Here is a 20,955-nt window from a genome sequence, read left to right on the forward strand (position 1 = left end):
CAGGATGGAACGGGTGGAGGAAGGTGTCAGGTGTGTTATGTGTCAGAAGAGTCTCTGCCGGGATGAAAGGCAAAGTTTATAAAACAGTGGTGAGGCCAGCCATGATATACGGATTAGAGACAGTGGCACTGAAGAGACAACAGGAAGCAGAGCTGGAGGTGGCAGAAATGAAGATGTTGAGGTTCGCGCTCGGACTGACCAGGTTGGATAAAATTATAAATGAGCTCATCAGAGGGACAGCCAAGGTTCGATTTGTTTTGGAGACAAAGTTAGAGAGAGCAGACTTCGATGGTTTGGACACGTCCAGAGGAGAGAGAGTCAGTATATTGGTAGAAGGATGATGAGGATGGAGCTGCCAGGCAAGAGAGCTCGCGGAAGACCAAAGTGAAGGTTGATGGATGTCGTGAGGGAAGACATGAGGGCAGTTGGTGTTCGAGAGGAGGATGCAGGAGATAGGCTTACATGGAAAAGGATGACGCGCTAAAGGGACAAGCCGAAAGGAAAAGAAGAAGAAGAAGAATATTCCTTTTGCCAAACCAATTAGAAGTACATTTTCGCCATGTATACTGTCATTCAGAATATAGCTGGGATGCGCATGCTTAGTCTTGACGTAAATGCGTGGTGACGTCATCGTTTATGCAAGGTATAAATATGACGACTCCCTACGGAACTCGTTGCTTTTATCAAACGTTTTTAAAATAAAAATATAAAACAATTCCAACTTCTGTGCTGAATAGAGGACGCACCTCCATCTTGATCAATGTCGTGACGGTCACGACGACGTGCGCATGTCTCACGGCTGTTCCGATTAAATGTAGTGCACATCATTTATACACCCAATCGGAATAGATCACGTCACATGTAAACAGTTGATCGGATCTTCCGATCTTCAATCGGAATTATTCCAGTCGGAATGACTAAAAAGTCTCCATGTAAACCCGGCTAGTTGGTCCGCTGAAGATGAGCCCTTCACCTGCCAATCAAATATATGTTGACATTCGCTGTAGTCACCTACTGGCTGAATAACGTGTGCCACTGAGGTTATGCTTAATAAACAGTTAACGTTCCCATTTTTGTGTTAATTGGGGACGAACACACACAACATCTCGGAGAGGCACTGACGTTTTAAACGACTTCGCCGTGGCGGAGCGTGCTGTTTAGCCCCTTAACTCGCTGGGTCATTCGCTCGCAGGCTAGCTCGTGGCCGAGCTATTAAACACAACAAACAGTTAACTTTCCCTTGGGTGTCTCTGTTGTGTAAATCTACACGCTGCACATGGAGCAAGGCTGAGTATTGGATGGAGCCAACACCGGCAAGAGCGTATCGGTCCAGTGGCGTTCCATAAGCCCTTTTGCGGCTAATGAGACAGCCGTCCAACTCTGTCAGCTTACTGTGTGATCCGCACGCCGCCTCACCACAACAAGGACCATTTATCGAGTCTGGAAAAACTATCGTTGTACATTTTATTTATCGAACGATAAGTCAATATAGTACCGTAATTTCTCGTGTATAATGTATAATACGCACCCCCAAAGTTGATCTAAAAATTCTGGAAAACCCTTCTACACATGTGATCAAAACATTACGTATTACCTGTATTTTGTTAGTTTTTTCAAATGATTATTCTGAAGCTAAGCACTTTTTTTGAACACGTAATCCTTTTTTTTTTAAATTTACTTGCTCTTATTTTGAAATTCACAGCCCTCCTTTTATTTAATAAATTAGAAAACACACAGTTGTGCTCATATGTTTGATTACCCAGGCAGAATTTGTAAGATGGGTTAAATTCTTTAAAGAAAACATGAAGGACCAGGCGCAATTTTTCTTTCAATGGGATTCAAATTAAACGGTCAAGCATTTCAGAAAAGGATTATCGTTAAACAAAACATAACCATAAAGAAATTGATTATGGTTGTTTTTCAGTCATCAGTCATATTAAAAAAAAAAAAAAAACATTTCACAAATTCTGCCAGGGTATGTAAACTTATGAGCACAACTGTAAATATATCCAGTCATACGTACCTCTGTCATATTGGAATGAAAGTGTAGGCTACCCTTTTTTCATAACCACTAGATGGCAGCATACATTTATAAAATGTGAAAGTTTTTTTCCATTTGCCCCTATACCCATGTATTATACGCAATATTGACTTTTGACAATTTTGGGGGGAGGCGCATTATACACGAGAAATTACGGTAATTATCGTGACAGGCCTATTGGCAGTTGTTTATTATGTTACACAACACGCGGTAACGGCGCTAACGGCGGTAACGACTCATAATTCCAATAATTGCCCACAACAGTGAACATTTGTCTGTGACGTGTCTGTTGTGTCAAAATCGGGCTACATTTGTGTAGTCTGAGCTCAGCTTGACATTCTGGACACCACACGTATGCCATACACTCACCACCAACATATGCAGTTAAATGATACAAGTCCATTCATCATAAATGAAAATAAAATGCATGTTAGTCGTTTAAAAATATATTTATTGAATTTGTTTTTGGGATGACTGGGGGGGCGTTTTGTCGATTATTCGATGGATTTAGTCTATAGGATAATCGTTTCTAAAAAAGATTCAATGACGACAGCCCTAATACAGGGGCAAAAGAAACATGACAACGTATCGTATGTTATAAATATGTCAATGAACTGTTTTATTAACTACCTTTTCAACATTTACAGTCATGCTTTCATTTTTTTTTAAAGACCCTTTTGTTTGCATTTTGAGGCGCCTAAAGAGCAGTTTTTAAAAATCTGTAAATTTTATTGTAAACGGTCTGGCTTAAACTGTTCCTAAATAGGACATATTGTGGAAAATTGACTTCAGTTCAAATAGTTTTGCCATTGGAATACCTACCCAACCATCAGGTGTGAAATTAAACAACAAAGTAAATCTAAAGTTATCTGCTTTTTTCTGACAAGTTATCTGTGAGTGAGCTGCACTTGGGCTGCTAAAAATGAGCAAATATTCTGTAAAAATACTTCTATAATTCTTAATCCTAGGGGTATTGTGATGAAAGCATGCCGCAGACGTGTTAGTAAAACACCAGAGGACGGTTTTAAATTGTGGAGAAAAAAAAGCACAATATATCTCCTTAAATCTTGACCAAAAATGTGAAATGACATCTGTCCAGTTTGCAGATTTGGTGATTGTCACGCTCCCTGTGGAAAACATGGATTATTCTACAAGAAAATAATGTTGAAAGCATGTTCCACTTAAGCAAAACATAATATGCTATCTGAGGACTACTTAAACCATTTTTCCCGACACCTCACTGTTATTAATGGTGGTTCTGTGTGCCTAACAGTAAAGGTAGAATGAGCTGCAGGTGAGCAAAAAAATTGAAATCTTACTGTGGCAGACCTATCTGTGGCTAAAGATACCCCCCACTGGCTGCAGGAAAATTGGCTGCAATAGAAAAGAAGATGATGTGCAAGGGTGCCATGATGTACTTGTTGAAGAAATGCGTCAAAAATGATAAATGAATGTGTGTAAAAGGGAGCGAGAATAACAAGGCGAATAATGGTGGAATTATATTGTCGAGATTCAGTATAATGACCATTAGTTTAGGCATACCGGTATGTGTTTAACACACATCATAAGGATCTACAGGTGAAGATGTTCCCTTGAGGTTGTCCTAACTGACCTGTATTCAGTTGCCTTGAATGGCTTTTTTATATCTCAAGTTGATGTATTTAAACTGATTAATTGTTGTTTTTTCATATCTACTCTCAATCACAGTGGATACATTTACAACATGTTGATCAATTTGTCACATGCAGTTGCTGTGTTGATTTATTTTTATTTTTATTTATTTATTTATTTTTTTTACATTTGTATTAATTCTGGTATTGGGCTTTAGGGCATATTCACATGCAATAATTATTTTAAACAACTCTTTTCAAGGAAATACACAACATTTTTCATTTTGACCCTTTTTTGTAATTTAAATGATACATACAGTACATGGTGCAAATCATGTATATTGCTCTTTTTGAAAATTAATTAAATGTGCAATTTTCACCTTGTTCAAACAATTCTGGTAACCATCTGTTTATACAGCTGGCTTTAGGTCATCCACTGCGTTACATTAAATGTTTCAGTTTAAATGGTAGGTTTTCTTTCATAGAACCCAAAACCATTTACACAATTTAAATGTAGCTTGTCGTCTTCAAAGTACTGGTATTTAACACTAACTTTCCGCATGAAGTCCACATGAAACTAATTTGCAGGCTGTCAAAAGCAACAAACAAATCAGACAAGCTGTTTAGTCAAATACAATCTTTAAGAAACTAATTTCTGGAAAAGACTAACAACAAAGACAAATCAAGGGCAACGGCAATAACTTTTTCCGTGGACTGACAGCGAACAGTCGGTACAACATTAAGTTAACAATACACAGCAGCAACAACACTCAGTTTTTGTTCTATATGGTGAAAAAGACTAATCATTAAATGCATACCCTGGTTATGTTTGTCCATACTGTATGGGCATGAGTGAAACCCAACTCTGGGCAAGAGTTCACATCCTGCAGGTCAAAACATTTCTTGGCTTTTAACTTGTAAGGGGCAAGGTCACTGAGGTACTGACCTTTTGCCCGAGAACTCAAGTCAAGCAGCCGAAACTCTTCAACCCAATTCATTTAGTGATGGCGGTGGCCAAGAGCACCTATGCTTGTTGTTGAGATTAGTAAATATATTTGAATCCTCGGTGGGTCGTTATGTCTTTGCTGTCATTTAGCTGTGAGAAGATTCTCGTGTTTTCTACTGACTGCAGCAGCTCTCTTTATACTGTATATGCTGTATGAATTCTTGCTGTTTGAAAAAAAAGCAACTGGACCTTATACTGTGGTGTATTACAGTTATAAAAGTCTGGTGCCCCTCTTCTTCTTCTACAATCAAGTATTCAATAAAAAGACTGTTTTATTCTTAATTGTATCAGAAAATTACAGGTTTTAAGAATGGAGGCTCCTTTGGTCAGAAACAGTTGTTCAGCAGTTTAAGTTGAAGTGTGTGTGCATGTGTGTGTAAGTGTGTGCGCGTGTGTTTTCTGGGGTTTCTGTTGGTCACGGTTAATGACCATCTGACTTTGGCCTTGAAGTCTTTCACTGGGCACGTACAGCAGGAGGCAGAGACAGCAAGGGGGAGGGAGCAGAAGCCTATTCACTTGGAGAGGGACAGAGGAGGGGAAAAGGAACAGCCAGAACAGAGGATGGATCGACAGAGGGAGGGAGTGAGTGCTTGTGTGTCTGTGCGTGTTGGAGAGTTTTAAATAAAGGGAGGGCCAGAGAGAAAGATGTGTGCCGCAGGGTTAGTGAAGGATGATAATTCACCGTTAAGCCTCCTAGAAAGACCAGCTGGCCCCTCTGGAGTCAGATGTCATTCTCCGCAGCCAGGACTTGTTCTCTGTGTCCGTCTGTGTGTGTGTGTGTGTGTGTGTGTGTGTTGTGTTGGCCCTTAAGCATGTACATACGTATTTGTGTGTGTTCTGTTGTCAGTGGCAGCGTTTGACGCCTGGAAGGAAAACACCTGCATGTGGAGCTGAAGATTGTATCAGTCTAAGCTGCCTACTGCCTATCTCAGTGAGAGAGCGATTGGTCAGAACACACAAAAACACACATGCGTACCCACACGCACACATCTAGCCACACACACACACACACACACATACACACACACCATCTGCTTGTTAGTTAGGGCTATTGTTCGGAGCCATTTGGGTTGTGTGTTGAAGTTTGGCTTAGTGCTGATCTTGACCATCAGTTAGCCAGCTGGCCTGACTTTTTGGGTTTTCCACTTGATTGGAACTAAAAGCACTATAGGACACTAACCAAACAACACACAAAACACCCATGTTTACTTGTATGCAAACTAACATTACATAATTTCACACAGTCTCATCAAGTGGGGCACTCTATAATGCATTTTCTACACACTGTGAACACATACAGTACTTGATTCTCTTTGGCTCTCCTTAGACTGCACTAATCTATACTAGCCAGGTCATGCTGTGCTCCCTATTCAATGGGTTGAATTATTCAGCATTGTCAAAGTGTATGTCAGTGTGTATGTGTGTGTGCACACATGTGCACCCATGTAAGCATGGCTACAGCTGGCCTGGTGCTTTTGTTAATCAGAGGTGGCCAGTCTGCATGAATGCTTGTATTGTTGGGTCATGTGTATTCAGAACCACGGCAAGTGTTATTGGGAGTGCTTGATTATATTCATGTGTGTGTACGCGTGCGTGTGTGTGCGTGACTCAACTGAGGTGTGGTGAGCACACACACACCACTATATGAGGCTGCATGTCACAGGGTCACTGGGTCAATAACACTAAATTGTGCCACTCAGTGTCATCTGATTTCTGGTTGTGAATAAATAACAGTTATATAAATGTAGTTATCTGTGTCTGTGTGTCTGTGTCTTTGTACAAACAATCTGTCAGGTGAAATAATTCCTGTGTTGTCTTTTTAGGTCGAAATGAGCTCATAGCCAGATACATCAAACTGCGCACAGGAAAAACGCGGACAAGGAAACAGGTACAAATGAAGGAGTGTGTTTCAATCCACTTTTTTTAATTTTTATTATATAAATCAAATCATTGTCATATTTGTACATGAGCTAATATGCAGATTTTAACAATCAAGGCAATTTATTGGTTGTTGTTTTTCATATCCAGTACTGTATTCAGTAATCCTTCGTTTATCGCGGGGGTTACATTTCAGAAAATCCCCAAAGTAGAAAAAAAATCCGTAAAGTACTGACCAATTATTTGCTTTATCATTTCTATACATTTTAAAGTTTCGTATTTGCATTTCAGTGGCAATACGTGGTAGTTTAGAGAGGTGAAGCAATGTGTTTGTCCACTTGAAGTTTCCACACCGCGCAAACACTCTACATAAACACATGCCTTTAATAGGTGGGTGTGCTCTACTTGATTGACATGAAAGTCAACCCATGCGGACATGTGAAAGATGGCCGATTTGCTGGCTAAACCATGAGACAATGTGCCTCACAACGACAGTCTCGGCGTTGTAGGCAACGCAAAGCATCATGGTGCTCCCTGCTGTTTCCCAGAATTCATCGCGGTCCTCTATTAACGTACAGGTTGTAGAAAATCAAATATTTACTTGCAGTTGTTCCATATTGTTATTAGTGTGCGTTTTAACTGTACTTTACATCGGGCTAGGTTAGTATTTGTGAATTTATTTCACGCAACTTTCACTATGGTTTGTGTGTTAAACAGTGCCATTCCTGTCACGTTCATTGTGTTACTTGAGCAACTTACTGACTTACCAAATGTGTGAGTAGAAATTGCTCAGTAGAATTTCATTTCCTACAAAGTAAAAGGGTCTACTGTATTTGTCCTTATGTTAGGAACTGCTGCCACATTACAGTCAAATAACTAGCAATGCTAACTGAACCAAAGATGTGCAAATGAATAATTGCACTACACAGACCAACGAAAAAAAATCTGTGATGCGCTGTAACCATCATAAGTGAAATGCGATATAGTGAGGGATTACTGTATAGACAGCACTGTATATGAAAACAACTACTACTGCATATTAGGGCTGCATCATATTAGAAAAACAACAAAATTAGTGGATCAGTGTTGGGAAAGTTAATTTTCCACGTGAATTACTTCAAAGTTCAGGTCATTGTTCCAAAAATGAAGTAGTTCAGTTCGTAGTTCATAATTCAAAATTTTGAACAGGCAAAAAAAAAAATCGCAGGCCTAAAAACAAACCCTCAAAATACTGGCATTTCATTTCCTCATTGTTGTCACCCATTCAGTCCACACCAGGAGCCAGCTGCAGCTTTCACCCTACAGTCTAAAAAAAAAAAAAAAAAAACAGAGGAAAAACACTACTTTTGTCCTTAATGTGCAAACAAAAACACCGCAACACAGTATGACAGGAACGATGGACACTGGTAACTTTGCATTCCTCGCAGCTCTGGCTGACAATATTAACAGAAATATTCTATTACAAAAGGCGTTCTGGTTATTTATATGTGCCCTGCGATTAGCTGGCGACCTGTTCAGGGTTTACCCCGCTTCTCACCTGGATATAGCTGGGATAGGCTCCAGCATGCCCCCCGACCCTAGTGAGGATAAGCGGTATGGAAGATGAATGAATGAATGAATGAATGATGTACTGAATTACAAAAGAATACTCCCATTTACGCAGTGTCCCTGAACGCACCTCACACACTCACGCAGCCGCCACGCCCATGCAGAGAGTAGTTTCATTCTGAAGAGTGAAATAGGAAATGCAGCAGGTGTGCATTCTTTCCCATGTCCTCATTCATAGTTGTTATACAAGGAGATAAGTATACAGCACTCTGGGCTGTTCCGTGTGTTGTTGGAAGCGTTAGAATTTACCGTAACATGGGTGCCAATATTGTTAACATGTCCAAACAGGTCCATCTCCTGGTCACTTTTAATATTCCAGTTGAGTCACTGTATGTTACAGTACACCCAGTAGCAGGGTCTACTGCGATGTAACCATTGCGCACACGTACATCGCAATGACGATACTCAAAACAAAATATCGTCCAGCCCTACTACATTGTATTACTTTAGTCCTTGGCCCAATATTCCCAGGTGTTTTTCTGCTCTCTCATTTGATGCACATAGATGGATCTAGTCTGTTGTCAGGGGACTCGTGTATGTGTGTTTGCGTCCGTGTGAGTGCTTGGAAAGAGTCCTTTCATAACCATGGTAACCCACTGCTGGTTGTTTCCTCCTCTCTTTCTGTCATCTCCTCTACTCTCTTCTACTTTTTTTGTACTTGTTTGTATTCTACTGTACTCTATCGTATGCGACAACTCTCACAGGTTTCCAGTCATATCCAGGTCTTAGCCAGAAGAAAATCAAGGGAGTTCCAGTCCAAGATAAAGGTAGGACTCTCCAAAGGTCTTTAACGTGCACAATCAATACAGCGTGTTGCAAATGTTACGGTGCTGGGAATATCTGGTAATAACTTCTGATTAGCGAGGACGCAGTAATACCTTTCAAGACAGCAAGAACCGACCATAAGCAAGGTCTACCCTTTTTCAAACCCCAATTCCAATGAAGTTGGGATGTTGTGTAAAATGTACATTTTCAACTGAATGCATAACAAAGAAAAGATATTTGATGTTCAAACTGATGAACGTTCTTGTTTTTTTTGAAAATATTCTCTCATTTTGAATTTAATGTCTAAAACACATTGCTGGGAAGCTGGGACAGGGGAAACAAAAGTCTGGGAAAGTTGAGGAATGCTCAAAAACACCTGCTTGGAACAACAGGAGAACATTTTAAATGGAAACAGGTGAGTGTCATGTTTGGGTACAAAAGGAGCATCCCCAAAAGGCTCAGTTGTTCACAAGCAAGGATGCGGTGAGGTTCACTACTTTGAGAATAACTGTGGGACCAATTAGTGTCACAGTTTAAGAACATTTCTCAACGTACAAATGCACAGAATTTAGGGAGTCCACATTTTTTTTGAGGAAGTCATGGACGCCGTGTCCACTAGCCCAAAGAGGAAAAGGACCCTCTGTATTTTTATCCGCGCAAAAGTCAAAAGCCATCATCTGCAAAGCCAGCCACATTCTGCATGTGTTACAACAGCGTGGCTTCGTAGTAAAAGGGTGTGAGTGCTAGACTGGCTTGCCAGCAGTCCAAACATGTCTCCCATTGAAAATGTGTGGCGCATTATGAAGCGAAAAGTACAACAACAGAGACCCCGAACTGTTGAGCAACTTAAGTTGTACGTCAAGCAAGAATGGGAAAGAATTCCACCTTTCCTCAGTTCCCAAACGCTTAATTGAACCTGTTGCAGGTATCATATTCAAAATGAGTGAATATTTGCACACAAAAAAAAAAATATTAGTTTGAACATGGAATATCTTGTTTTTGTAGTGTTCAATTGAATACATAGGTTGAAACCAATTTGAAAATCATTATATTCTGTTGAGGTCACTGATGGTGTAGTGGTACACTCGCCTGACTTTGGTGCGGGCAGCGTGGGTTCAGTTCTCACTCAGTAACGGTATGAATGTGACTGCGAATGGTTGTCGGCATCTATGTGCCCTGTGACTGACTGGTGACCAGTTCAGGGTGGAGTCCGCCTTTTGCCCGAACTCAGCTGGGATAGGCTACCGCGTCCCGCGACCCGAACCAGGATAAGCGGTGTTGATTTTGTTTTTTCAGTAAATTAAAGCCAAATTTAAATGATCCACCTGCAGCAAACCAAAAATGCCACTTCTCTATTCCATCATCATTTTATTGCATGTGCATAAGCATGCAGTCAGCTGTCATCTTGAACTAAAAAGGACTAGTTCACTTAACAATGCACAATATATATTTGCAAAATAATAGCCAATTAAAAGATTTATTTTACCTGGTTAATGTGATTTTTTATTTTATTTTATTTATTTTTTTTGCACCTGAACCTCAGTATACAGCATCGGCACAGTAACGTGGTAAACGTCACCTTAATCTTAAAACACAATTGGAAGCTGTCATCTGTGAGGCGTGAACAATGTTGCTTTTCAATATAGTTCATGTAGCACGGAGCTGTTTTCTTCAGAAACGTCTTTGATGTATCCATTATTTACCCACCGGGGGTCGAATAGCTCAATAAATCTTGCCGGCAGGTGTTGCACATCGGCGGTTGTAACCCAATTTTTGCGCACCCCAAAAAAATAAGTTCTATATTAATGTTAGAAGAGTAATAATCTTCCAATGTACAATTACAGTTGAAAAATGAAACAAACTCAAATAAAACAAAATTTAATCTAAATTCAAACAAAAAAGAAATGATTTATTTTCCATAGTCACAGAGACCACAAGTTGCCCCTCATCAATCCCCTAATTATTGAAATAGTACCTTCCTTTCGAGGGGATATTTTGGTTCTATATTGTTTTTATGCAACAACATATTGTAGGACTTGTTGGCCACATGGCTTCGTCTGTTGACACATTTAGGTCCTTTGCTTGCTTGCCACAAAGGCCATATCACCACACCCAAACAGCTTATTGAAAAATGCTGCTGACATCCTCAACATGGGGGATTGGCTACATAGTAAGTCAGATAAATTAGAGAGAGAAAGTTATGCACTGTAATGTTGTAAAAGTAATTACAACTCACCATGACGCCGTTTCTCTTCAATGAGCCGGTCCCATCTTGGGGTAATCTTTATTTATTTATTTATTTTTAACTCCAAAGTCCTTTCTTTCAATGAAGAAGAAGATTTTTTATGGCTTCATTGCCTCATTTGCGAACCCCTCACGCCAGATTATGCAGAGCGGGTTACGAATGTGTCTATTAGTCTAGTCTATCCATCCATCCATTTTCTGAGCCGCTTCTCCTCACTTGGGTCGCGGGCGTGCTGGAGCCTATCCCAGCTGTCATCGGGCAGGAGGCGGGGTACACCCTGAACTGGTTGCCAGCCAATCGCAGGGCACATAGGAACAAACAACCATTCGCTCTCACAGTCATGCCTACGGTCAATTTAGAGTCTCCAATTAATGCATGTTTTTGGGATGTGGGAGGAAACCGGAGTGCCCGGAGAAAACCCACGCAGGCACGGGGAGAACATGCAAACTCCACACAGGTGGGTCCGGGGATTGAACCCGGGTCCTCAGAACTGTGAGGCTGACGCTCTAACCAGTCGGCCACCGTGCCGCGTCTATAGTCTATCTACTATTTATTATTTTACCATTCCAAAATTATTGTTGTGAAAAAGATAATTAAAACAACAAAGGTAGTGGTGCTCCTAGCCTTTCAAAAGAGGTCTTGCTGTCATTCACCTATGTTGGAACAGCAGATTGTGGACACACAAAAACACCGTCAAAATGATAGATCAAATCCCAGGAGCCAGCAAGGCAAAAAAATCAAGAGATGGTGAGTGAGCGTCATAATTGATAATTTCGGAGCTACTTGAATCAAGACTGAACTTGAATTTCTAGCCTACTTAACGAACAGACTTTCGGGGAAGGGTTATTTTTTATTACTGTCATGCCGACGAATAATATCTCAATATGTTGTTACTATTAATGCTTGCTTTTAGTTTGAATGTGTTGATTATTTTGTTGACGGTTCTGTTACATTCTCCTGTTTGTGTTCTCTGCATTGTAGGATCATAATGCCAAGGAGAAAGCGCTCCAGAGCATCTCGTCCATGTCCTCTTCTCAAATCGTCTCAGCCACTGCCATACACAGCAAGCTGCTGCCGGGAATAGTGCGGGCCAACTTTGCCGGCAACACACAGGTAACACGTGCCAACAAGCCATCTACACGCTTGCATAAGTAAAATATTTGATGGGCAGAAAGATGGACACTATTTGAAGTAATACGAACAACAATACTGTCTGTATTTTTCTTCACAGCCTCCCTATGCAATGGTGAATAACACACGAATGTAGTGAGTCCATACACCCCTTGTACAGTGTAATAATAGTGCTTTGTTTCCAGCTGTGGCAGGGGATGATCCCTGGAGGACAGTCCAGTTCTGCCTCAGAAGAGTGAGTCACATTATGCACTCTTTCAAGCTTACTTATTGGTGTTCAATATGAATTGTATCACGGTGTATACAGTACGAGCAGCCTTTAATTAAGCAGTAATCTGTTCCCTTGCGATTGGCTGGCGACCAGTTTAGTGTGTGCCCCGCCCCCTCTCGCGCGAATATAGCTGGGATAGGCTCCGGCATGCCCGCGACCCTAGTGAGGATAAAGCGGTACAGGAAATGGATGGATGGATGTGTTCCCAGTCTTTGTTTTTGTAATACTGTATGTAGTAGGTGACCCTTAAAATAACAGAACTTTCTTTTTGCTAGTTGTTTCTTTAAAGTTAAATAGGTGATAATGATGGACCAGGCTAGGCATCCATCATGTTGTGTTAACCATTGTTCCACACATAACAATGGCCAGCCAATCGTAGGGCACATATAGACAAACAACCATTCGCCCATTCACACCTACGGACAATTTAGAGTCTTCAGTTAACCTACCATGCATGATTTTGGAATGTGGGAGGAAACCAGAGTAACCGGAGAAAATCCACGCAGGCGCGGAGAGAACATGCAAACTCCACACAGGGGAGGTCGCGTTTGAACTGGGCCTCAGAACTGTGAAGCAGGTGTGCTAACCAGTCATCCACCTCTAACAATTCTCAACAATACAAAAGATAAGAAAGAGTTGTAGCAGAAGAAATGGGAGAAGCTCGGATAACTTTTAGCCTACCTACATGGCGGTTACAAACTCTGCTCTGACCATTTTCTGAGCAAATCGGGGGAGGGGACTCTTAACGCACCCCACACCATGGCATAATCTGTCAGGATAGTATTTTATATTTACGTCTTTTGCTTTGCATAGTAGAGTTTCAAGTTGCAGTGCCGAACATTATTTACTGACATTGGTTGTCTGAAGTGTTCCTGAGCCCATGTGGTGATATAATTTACATGTTGATGTTGGTTTTTGATGCAGTGCCGCCTGAGGGATCGAAGGTCATGAGTTGGTTTTCGGCCTTGGCGCTTACATGCAGTGATTTGTCCAGATTCTCTGAACCTTTCGATGATATTATGGACCGTAGATGATGAAATCCCTAAATTCCTCAAACTGTTCGACTATTTTCTCACACACATAAAGAGGTGAACCTCGCCCCATCTTTGCTTGTGAATGACTGAGCAATTCAGGGAAGCTTCTTTTATACCCAATCATGGCACCCACCTGTTCCCATTTAGCCTGTTCACCTGTGGGATGTTCCAAACAGGTGTTTGATGAGCATTCCGCAACTTTCTCAGTCTTTTCGCCACCTGTCCCAGCTTTTTTGGAACGTGTTGCAGCCATCAAATTCTAAGTTAATGATTATTTGCTAAAAACAATAAAGTTTATCAGTTTGAACATTAAATATCTTGTCTTTGTAGTGTATTCTATTAAATATAGGTTGAACAGGATTTGAAAATCATTGTATTCTGTTTTTATTTATGTTTAACACAGCGTCCCAACTTCATTGGAATTGGGGTTATATAAAAAGCACTTCGCTTGCTTGGAATAGACATAATTAACTCAAGTTTTCCTTAAATTTGATATCCTTATCCCTTGAGTTCAAGTGGAAGTCACATGACTGCATAATGGTAATCACAATCTAAAATGGGACCTTCGTAGCTTTTAGATCCTCTTGACCTCTTGCGCTTGTGCAAGTGTTCCTCCAAGTCACAGAACACACTGTAATAATCCCTTTCAGTACAATGCAGGTACAATGTGACGGGCCATGCTGTGTCTTGCATCCTTTCAACTTTTTAATACTGTCCTTTCTGTCTGCCTCTTTTTCTCAGCATCAAGCCGTTCTCGCAGCAAGCCTACTCGGTGCAGACAGCAGGGACCACCACAATCACAGGTGAGAGGAACCACACGACAATTATGTATTTTCTCTGAAGTGAACAGGTGGTCCTCCCTCTTGCTCTTTCGGCCACTGCTTCTCTATAGAATAGTTTTTGATTGGCCCGGTCAGCATGAGGCTTGCCTTGTGGGAAGGGCCTGAGTAGAACAAAGTGGGTCAATCTACCTCCTTAGGTTATTTATAGTGATTAATTTAGGTTTATAAAATATGCCAGGAATCATCTTGTTTTATGTTATTCTAGTTTAGACAGTCAAAAGATACCACTATCATTAAGAACAGGATTTAGGTTGGGCTTGATTGGTATAGTGCGAGTTCCAGCCAGTTGTATATACTTGTATATAAATAAATAGCTGAATACCTCGAATATGTGTGTTTTATGTATATTATTTATGTGAGATTCAAGATCGAACACAACAGTGATGTCTGGTGAGGCTCATGTATAGACTATATGAACATTCTTTTCACACATTTCTAATTCATCCCACAGACAGCCAGCCTGAGCAAACAGGTGTACAAATTGCAGAGTGGAAATAAATAAAACAATGACACTGATTCAGAGATGCATGAATCTTAAATGTGACACTCTTATCACAGTGGAAGTCAGGTTTTGGTTTTGGGATATTTCAGCATAACGTGAAGAATTGCAGAACAGTTTAACATGGAAAGAGTGGATTTTTTTTTCGTCTAAAAATTTAATTTTTAAGATGAGATAAATCAATCCGGGGTTCATAACTTAGCACCTCCACTACTATGTCGTAATTATAGAAACAATCAGTACTATACATACTCTACAATAATGTTTGAGGACTGTTCCCTCGCTTTGTTTGTTTACCACTGTCATGTATTGTGGTAAGTTTTGTAATAAAACACAATTTTACGATGACGCTGCTTAAGTGTGTGCGCGCGCATGCGTGTTGCTCAGGTTATGAGCGTCCTGCAGCGGAGTCGCACAGAGAGCCGGCGTGGCAGGGTCGTTCGATTGGCACCACTAAACTGAGACTGGTGGAGTTCTCGTCGTTCCTGGAAACCCAACGAGAGCAAGAAGCTGTCAGTATTACACAAACGTACACACACACGCACACACTTAGATGACAGATAGCTGTGTTAGCTTCCATTGTGTCTCCACGTATGACTAACCTTGTTATAGCTCTGTCTCTTCAGTCTGTCTGTCATGCTGTCACACTGTGGATCCAATGCCATTTTTCTGCCTCGCGCACACAGACAGCCGACATTCATCTTGTTGATTTTGTTTATTTACTTCTTTACTGCACGCTATATTTCACCTGGCAACAGGCAGAAACATTATTGAATACTTTAAGGCAGTGGTGTCGGGCCACATTGGAGTTACAGAGGGCTGTTATGACTGGGAGACCATTTAAATGTTTGATCGCCTCATCATATTATCACATTTACACAACAAATTGATAATTCCTTTTGAAAGCAGAAGTCAAGGATAATCGTTTGTTCAATTGGTGTTCAAGTTGCTGTGAAAAAACGGGGTTGTAAATTGTTTTTTTACAAAATCTCAAAGATATTATTTACTGCATATGTCTAGTTGAAATTTTGCCAAAGATTCGAGCGAGAATCATGGAAGTTGACACACATGATTTGATTTCGCAGACTACATAAAATGATTTGGTGGGCCGTATTTGCCTCCCGGTCATTGAGTTAGACACCTACGCTTCAAAGGACTCATGTAAACCCACGTTGATATATATATATATTAATTAACTACTAAAGCTTACATAGTTAAGATTACTTTTGATAATATGTGTGATTAATTAGCAGCTATCGTTGTAAAAGTATGAAGTCATTTAATTCACCTAAATTCTTGAGCTGCTTTAGAGCTCAAGTAATATAAATTACAAGACTTGAGCAAACATGCACTGATTAGGTCACCATAAGTTGAGACCAACCAACACATCAGGTGTTAATGACCCTGTCTTGTTGCGTCATTGGACATAAATGAAGCTATTCAACAGCATGTATTCAAATGCTCTCCTTACTGTATCTATTTAAAACCCAGGATATAATACATCGATCTTTTTTATTTATTTTTTTTTTTTTCATCATTAATATGTTCTTAATTTGATAAATGGCGTCATATGAATCAATATTCCAACGTTTGGGTCCTAGATTTACTATGCGCATTGTCTAAATGAATGCAGATGTCATTTTTTTTGCTTAATGGTGTGGTTTTATTGCGTTTTGCAGACATTAAATTTTGACCTTGAAATGTCTCACCGAGTTAAGTGTTCAAGGAAGAAAAAGGCTGAATTCTCTCAACCTTGATGCCATAATTAACAAACTGGGTTGTAAATGTTCTTAATGGGTCTGTCTACGTCTAATTCATCCATTGCGCTCCCCTCCTCAGTACAACAAGCACCTGTTTGTGCACATCAATCAGAGCAATCCGAGCTACAGCGACCCCCTGCTGGAGTGTGTGGACATCAGGCAGATCTACGACAAGTTCCCAGAGAAGAAGGGGGGCCTTAAGGAGCTGTTTGCCAAGGGCCCTCAAAACGCTTTCTATCTCATCAAGTTTTGGGTGAGCGCATAACTGATTTCGACTTCACGCACCCACACATTTGTCTTTTTCTCTCTTCCCAACTCAACAAATTCAAGCTTCAGATCGGCTTTGAAATCGTCCAAAATCATACGTCAACCAGTAGTTTTCCATCGGGGCGTTTCCTTGTGCTGACAGGTGTGAGGGTGTGTGCATGCTCTATATGTGTGATGTCTTTCCACCTGGGATATGGAAGTGGCAGAGTGATGAACACACACCGGCTTTGTTTGAACACCTGCTCTCTCCAGACTCCTACGTTGCTCCATCTCCACTTAGGAATACATCTGACTTTAAAGCATCCCTGGCACCCAAGATTCTCACTTTTGTGATTGTTATTGCACAGTTGAATTGAATAGAAATGATGGGCAGTTGCGCAGGGCATTTTCTTGATTGTTGTGCCACTTTTTTTCTGAGACTCAATAAATCGGGTAGGAGAACCATGGGGATAAGAGACTCGTAGGTACATTGTGGACTGATTTCTCTCAGTAATGCTTTTAGATTTACAGTTGAATCCAGGTTAATGTCGCGACCACATTTTCTCACAGCGACTGAGCGAGCGAGTGAGGAAAACAATGGAGGGTAGACAAAAGATTTGACCGCCACTCCCTGACTCCCACCACACAGTTCTCCTTGGAGAACTCATTACAAGTAGTACACACCCGACTCACTTCTCTCAATTAGTCATTGACGAGCAACACGTTCTCATTAGTCTGCTCTGAATATTTTCTTTACGTCGCTTAGATTTAAACCAGACTACCGTATTGTTTTCGTGTCTTGTTGGGAAGTGTACATTTTACTTCCAAGATTACAGGTGGTTAAAAAAAAAAAGAAAAAAAATGTTTTATTTGAACTGTTAGAATTGTGAGCTTTGCTCACTTGCAAATCGTGGAGGTTTGGTTTCTTGTCAAAACAATAAAAATTGGCTCATTGTGTCTCTTATTTAGGTAAATGGTCGTTTTTAAACGTGTCAACAAAAACATGTCCCAGTATGATGCAATGCAGCTCTACACCAATGCCGACTACCCCTACAGTATTATTAAATGAATACCTCTTTTTACGTACGTGCCTTATATTTGATGTGGCTCTTGTATTCAATTTCATTAGATTGTGCAAGTGGTCATAATGTTGTTCAGTTCCCATTGATTTGAATGGTTGCCGGATTTTCCTTCTCCTTATACGCACATCAGGTGCATCTCAGTAAATTCAAATTAATAGAAAAGTACATTTATTTCAGTAGTTCATTCAAAAAGTATACATTCAATAAACACATAAGAAAATTATTTTCAGAAGCCTGAAACGGTTCACGGCTGAAATATAAAGTACGTCCGTCACTAATATTTACTGTATAACTATAACTTTGAAATGCATTATTATCAATGTAAAGCCATTTTTTTTATATAGCTTCTGTAGGGATAGTCACAGCCAGCAGGGGGCATCATTAGACTTGTGATTTGATTTGACCACCGTCGTCTAGAACAGGGCACACACCCGCAAGAATTTTCCTTTCATAAAACCCTTTTGACATAAGTGAAGATTGTGTCTTCATCCTACATGTGCAGTTTCACTACATTCTTTCTTTTTGCTCGCATCTTGGCAGGCGGACCTAAATTACAATGTACAAGAAGACCCGGCGGCCTTCTATGGGGTCACTAGTCAGTATGAGAGCTCAGAGAACATGACTATAACCTGTTCCACCAAGGTCTGCTCTTTTGGCAAGCAGGTTGTCGAGAAGGTGGAGGTAAGACTGTATTCCTTGTTTTCCATCGAGAAATTGATTTGCGTTGACACGTCATTTTGAAAATGCACAGCTTAGATGTAGCTGTTAGGATGATACTTTTTGTAATATTTTATAACATGTCTCTCATTGAGATTTCTCCCTTATGTTGAAACAGACAATTATATCACCATCTGATACAGTATATTTGTTGAAAAATATAATATGAACATAGTAATTGTGCACCATTCATGTATAGTATAGGGCTGCCACAAACGATTATTTCGATAATCGACTCGTCACCAATTATGTTTGCTATTAGTCGACTAATCGGATCATACAGTCATGGAAGAAATTCAAATAGACCACCCTTGTTTCTTCAGTTTCTTGTTCATTTGAATGCCCGCTACAACTAAAAGTATATTTGTTTGGTCAAATATAATGATGACAAAAATAGTATAATAATATACCTTTAGTGGTACCAAGCAGGGCGGCACGGTGGACGACTGGTTAGAGCGTCAGCCTCACAGTTCTGAGGACCCGGGTTCAATCCCCGGCCCCGCCTGTGTGGAGTTTGCATGTTCTCCCCGTGCCTGCGTGGGTTTTCTCCGGGCACTCCGGTTTCCTCCCACATCGCAAAAACATGCATTAATTGGAGACTCTAAATTGCCCGTAGGCATGACTGTGAGTGCGAATGGTTGTTTGTTTCTATGTGCCCTGCAATTGGCTGGCAACCAGTTCAGGGTGTACCCCGCCTCCTGCCCGATGACAGCTGGGATAGGCTCCAGCACGCCCGCGACCCTAGTGAGGAGAAGCGGCTCAGAAAATGGATGGATGGATGGATGGTACCAGGCATATAAATGAACTCGAAATTGGAGAAAAAAGGGTGGTGTAATAACTGTAGGTGGCTTACTGCAGCAGCAAGCAGCTGCTCTTACATAACCGTCATTATTCTTTAGTGTTTTAGGATTGATTTTAAGTTTTTGGAAACTGTAGTTAAATACTGTAAAATCACTAATTTTACTGTAAGGTATGTGGTAAATAGCTGTAGAATTAACAGAAATGTCTAACAGTGTGTTTGAAATGTCTTAACAGTCTTGTGCCATCATATCTATCTGATATGGTTTTTATCATATCAACCCTCGTGGGTATTGAGGTTCCCCGATGCCGCCCTTTGAATTATTCCAAAAACTAGAGAGAAAAAAAACTTACGGAGAGGCTGTATTCAGCCATTATGACCCGTGCCTTTGGAATAGCCTCTCAGAGGTCATCAGGACCACAGAATCTGTTGATGTTTTGAAAAGGAGACTCAACTATTTGGTTTAGCTTTTAAATGATTTATTGATTATTTATTTAGACATTTATCTACTCATTAATTTATGTATGTATGTATTTTTTTTTTTCCTATTTCATTGTAACTCCTATTATCCTTCAGTTTTTATCCTGTCTTATTGTCCATTAGTCTTGTCAAGTTTTACTCCATTATCTCCACGTTTGTTCACTCTGCCTGCCGGGATGTCATCCTCCAGTTTCCCTAGGGGAGGGGGGGGGGGGGATGGGGTGCTCTGCTCAATGTGGGACTTAGTCCCCTCTTGGTCTTCCCCGGTCTCTGTGGCAGCATCCTCTGTCCTTTCGGGCTCCGGCACATCTCTGTGTGGATGGCTCCCACAGGTTGTCTTTCCTCACCTGGATCCTCAGTTCCTTGCCATGTCTCAATACAATTAATCAATGGGTGTTGTTTTTGTGTATATGTATATTGTTTATGCGGCTTTTTTTATGTGTGAAAAGTGCTACATAAATAAAAATCATTTGATTGATTGATTGGACAGTGCATCTTCTGAGGTTTGAATCTCGGCTTGAATCTCAGCCTTCATGTGTGGCCTTTGCGCGTTCCCCTTTTGCTTGCGTGAATTTTCTCTGGGTACTGCGGCTCACGACCCACATTTGAAAAAGATGTTTATAATTATATCGCTAACGTCTTTGTGGGAGCCACCGTTGTTGCGTTACGTCAGAGTAGTCTAGACTAGAAGTCGTCTCGAAAAATTTAGACTTCCCAGGCATTGTCACGGACATGTCTTGAACAGCCATGTCTTCTCTCCTCCCGCAGACGGAGTACGCCAGGTTTGAAAACGGTCGTTTTGTCTACAGAATCAGTCGCTCTCCAATGTGCGAATACATGATCAACTTCATCCACAAGCTCAAACACCTGCCGGAAAAATACATGATGAACAGTGTACTGGAGAACTTCACTATTCTGCTGGTGAGCATACAACACAATCT

At 40.7% G+C, this 20,955-nt stretch overlaps 1 protein-coding gene across 4 annotated transcripts in view; it reads left to right on the top strand.

The window, feature by feature from the left end:
- The window catches only part of LOC133477769 (transcriptional enhancer factor TEF-1-like), a 70,401-nt gene that overhangs the window by 46,560 nt on the left and 2,886 nt on the right, over window positions 1–20,955 (top strand). For 3 of the 4 annotated variants that reach the window (XM_061772893.1, XM_061772896.1, XM_061772895.1), the window contains 10 exons: window positions 6,481–6,545; window positions 8,848–8,910; window positions 12,135–12,266; window positions 12,385–12,399; window positions 12,470–12,519; window positions 14,331–14,392; window positions 15,318–15,442; window positions 16,770–16,943; window positions 18,559–18,699; window positions 20,783–20,935. In XM_061772893.1, coding sequence (XP_061628877.1) covers window positions 6,481–6,545; window positions 8,848–8,910; window positions 12,135–12,266; window positions 12,385–12,399; window positions 12,470–12,519; window positions 14,331–14,392; window positions 15,318–15,442; window positions 16,770–16,943; window positions 18,559–18,699; window positions 20,783–20,935 — 980 coding nt within the window. The remainder of the gene's footprint in view (window positions 1–6,480; window positions 6,546–8,847; window positions 8,911–12,134; window positions 12,267–12,384; window positions 12,400–12,469; window positions 12,520–14,330; window positions 14,393–15,317; window positions 15,443–16,769; window positions 16,944–18,558; window positions 18,700–20,782; window positions 20,936–20,955) is intronic. The other variant, XM_061772894.1, reaches the window with a different exon arrangement.

This window comes from Phyllopteryx taeniolatus, chromosome 5 (assembly GCF_024500385.1).
Source record: "Phyllopteryx taeniolatus isolate TA_2022b chromosome 5, UOR_Ptae_1.2, whole genome shotgun sequence".
NCBI classification, from domain to species: Eukaryota; Metazoa; Chordata; class Actinopteri; order Syngnathiformes; family Syngnathidae; genus Phyllopteryx; species Phyllopteryx taeniolatus.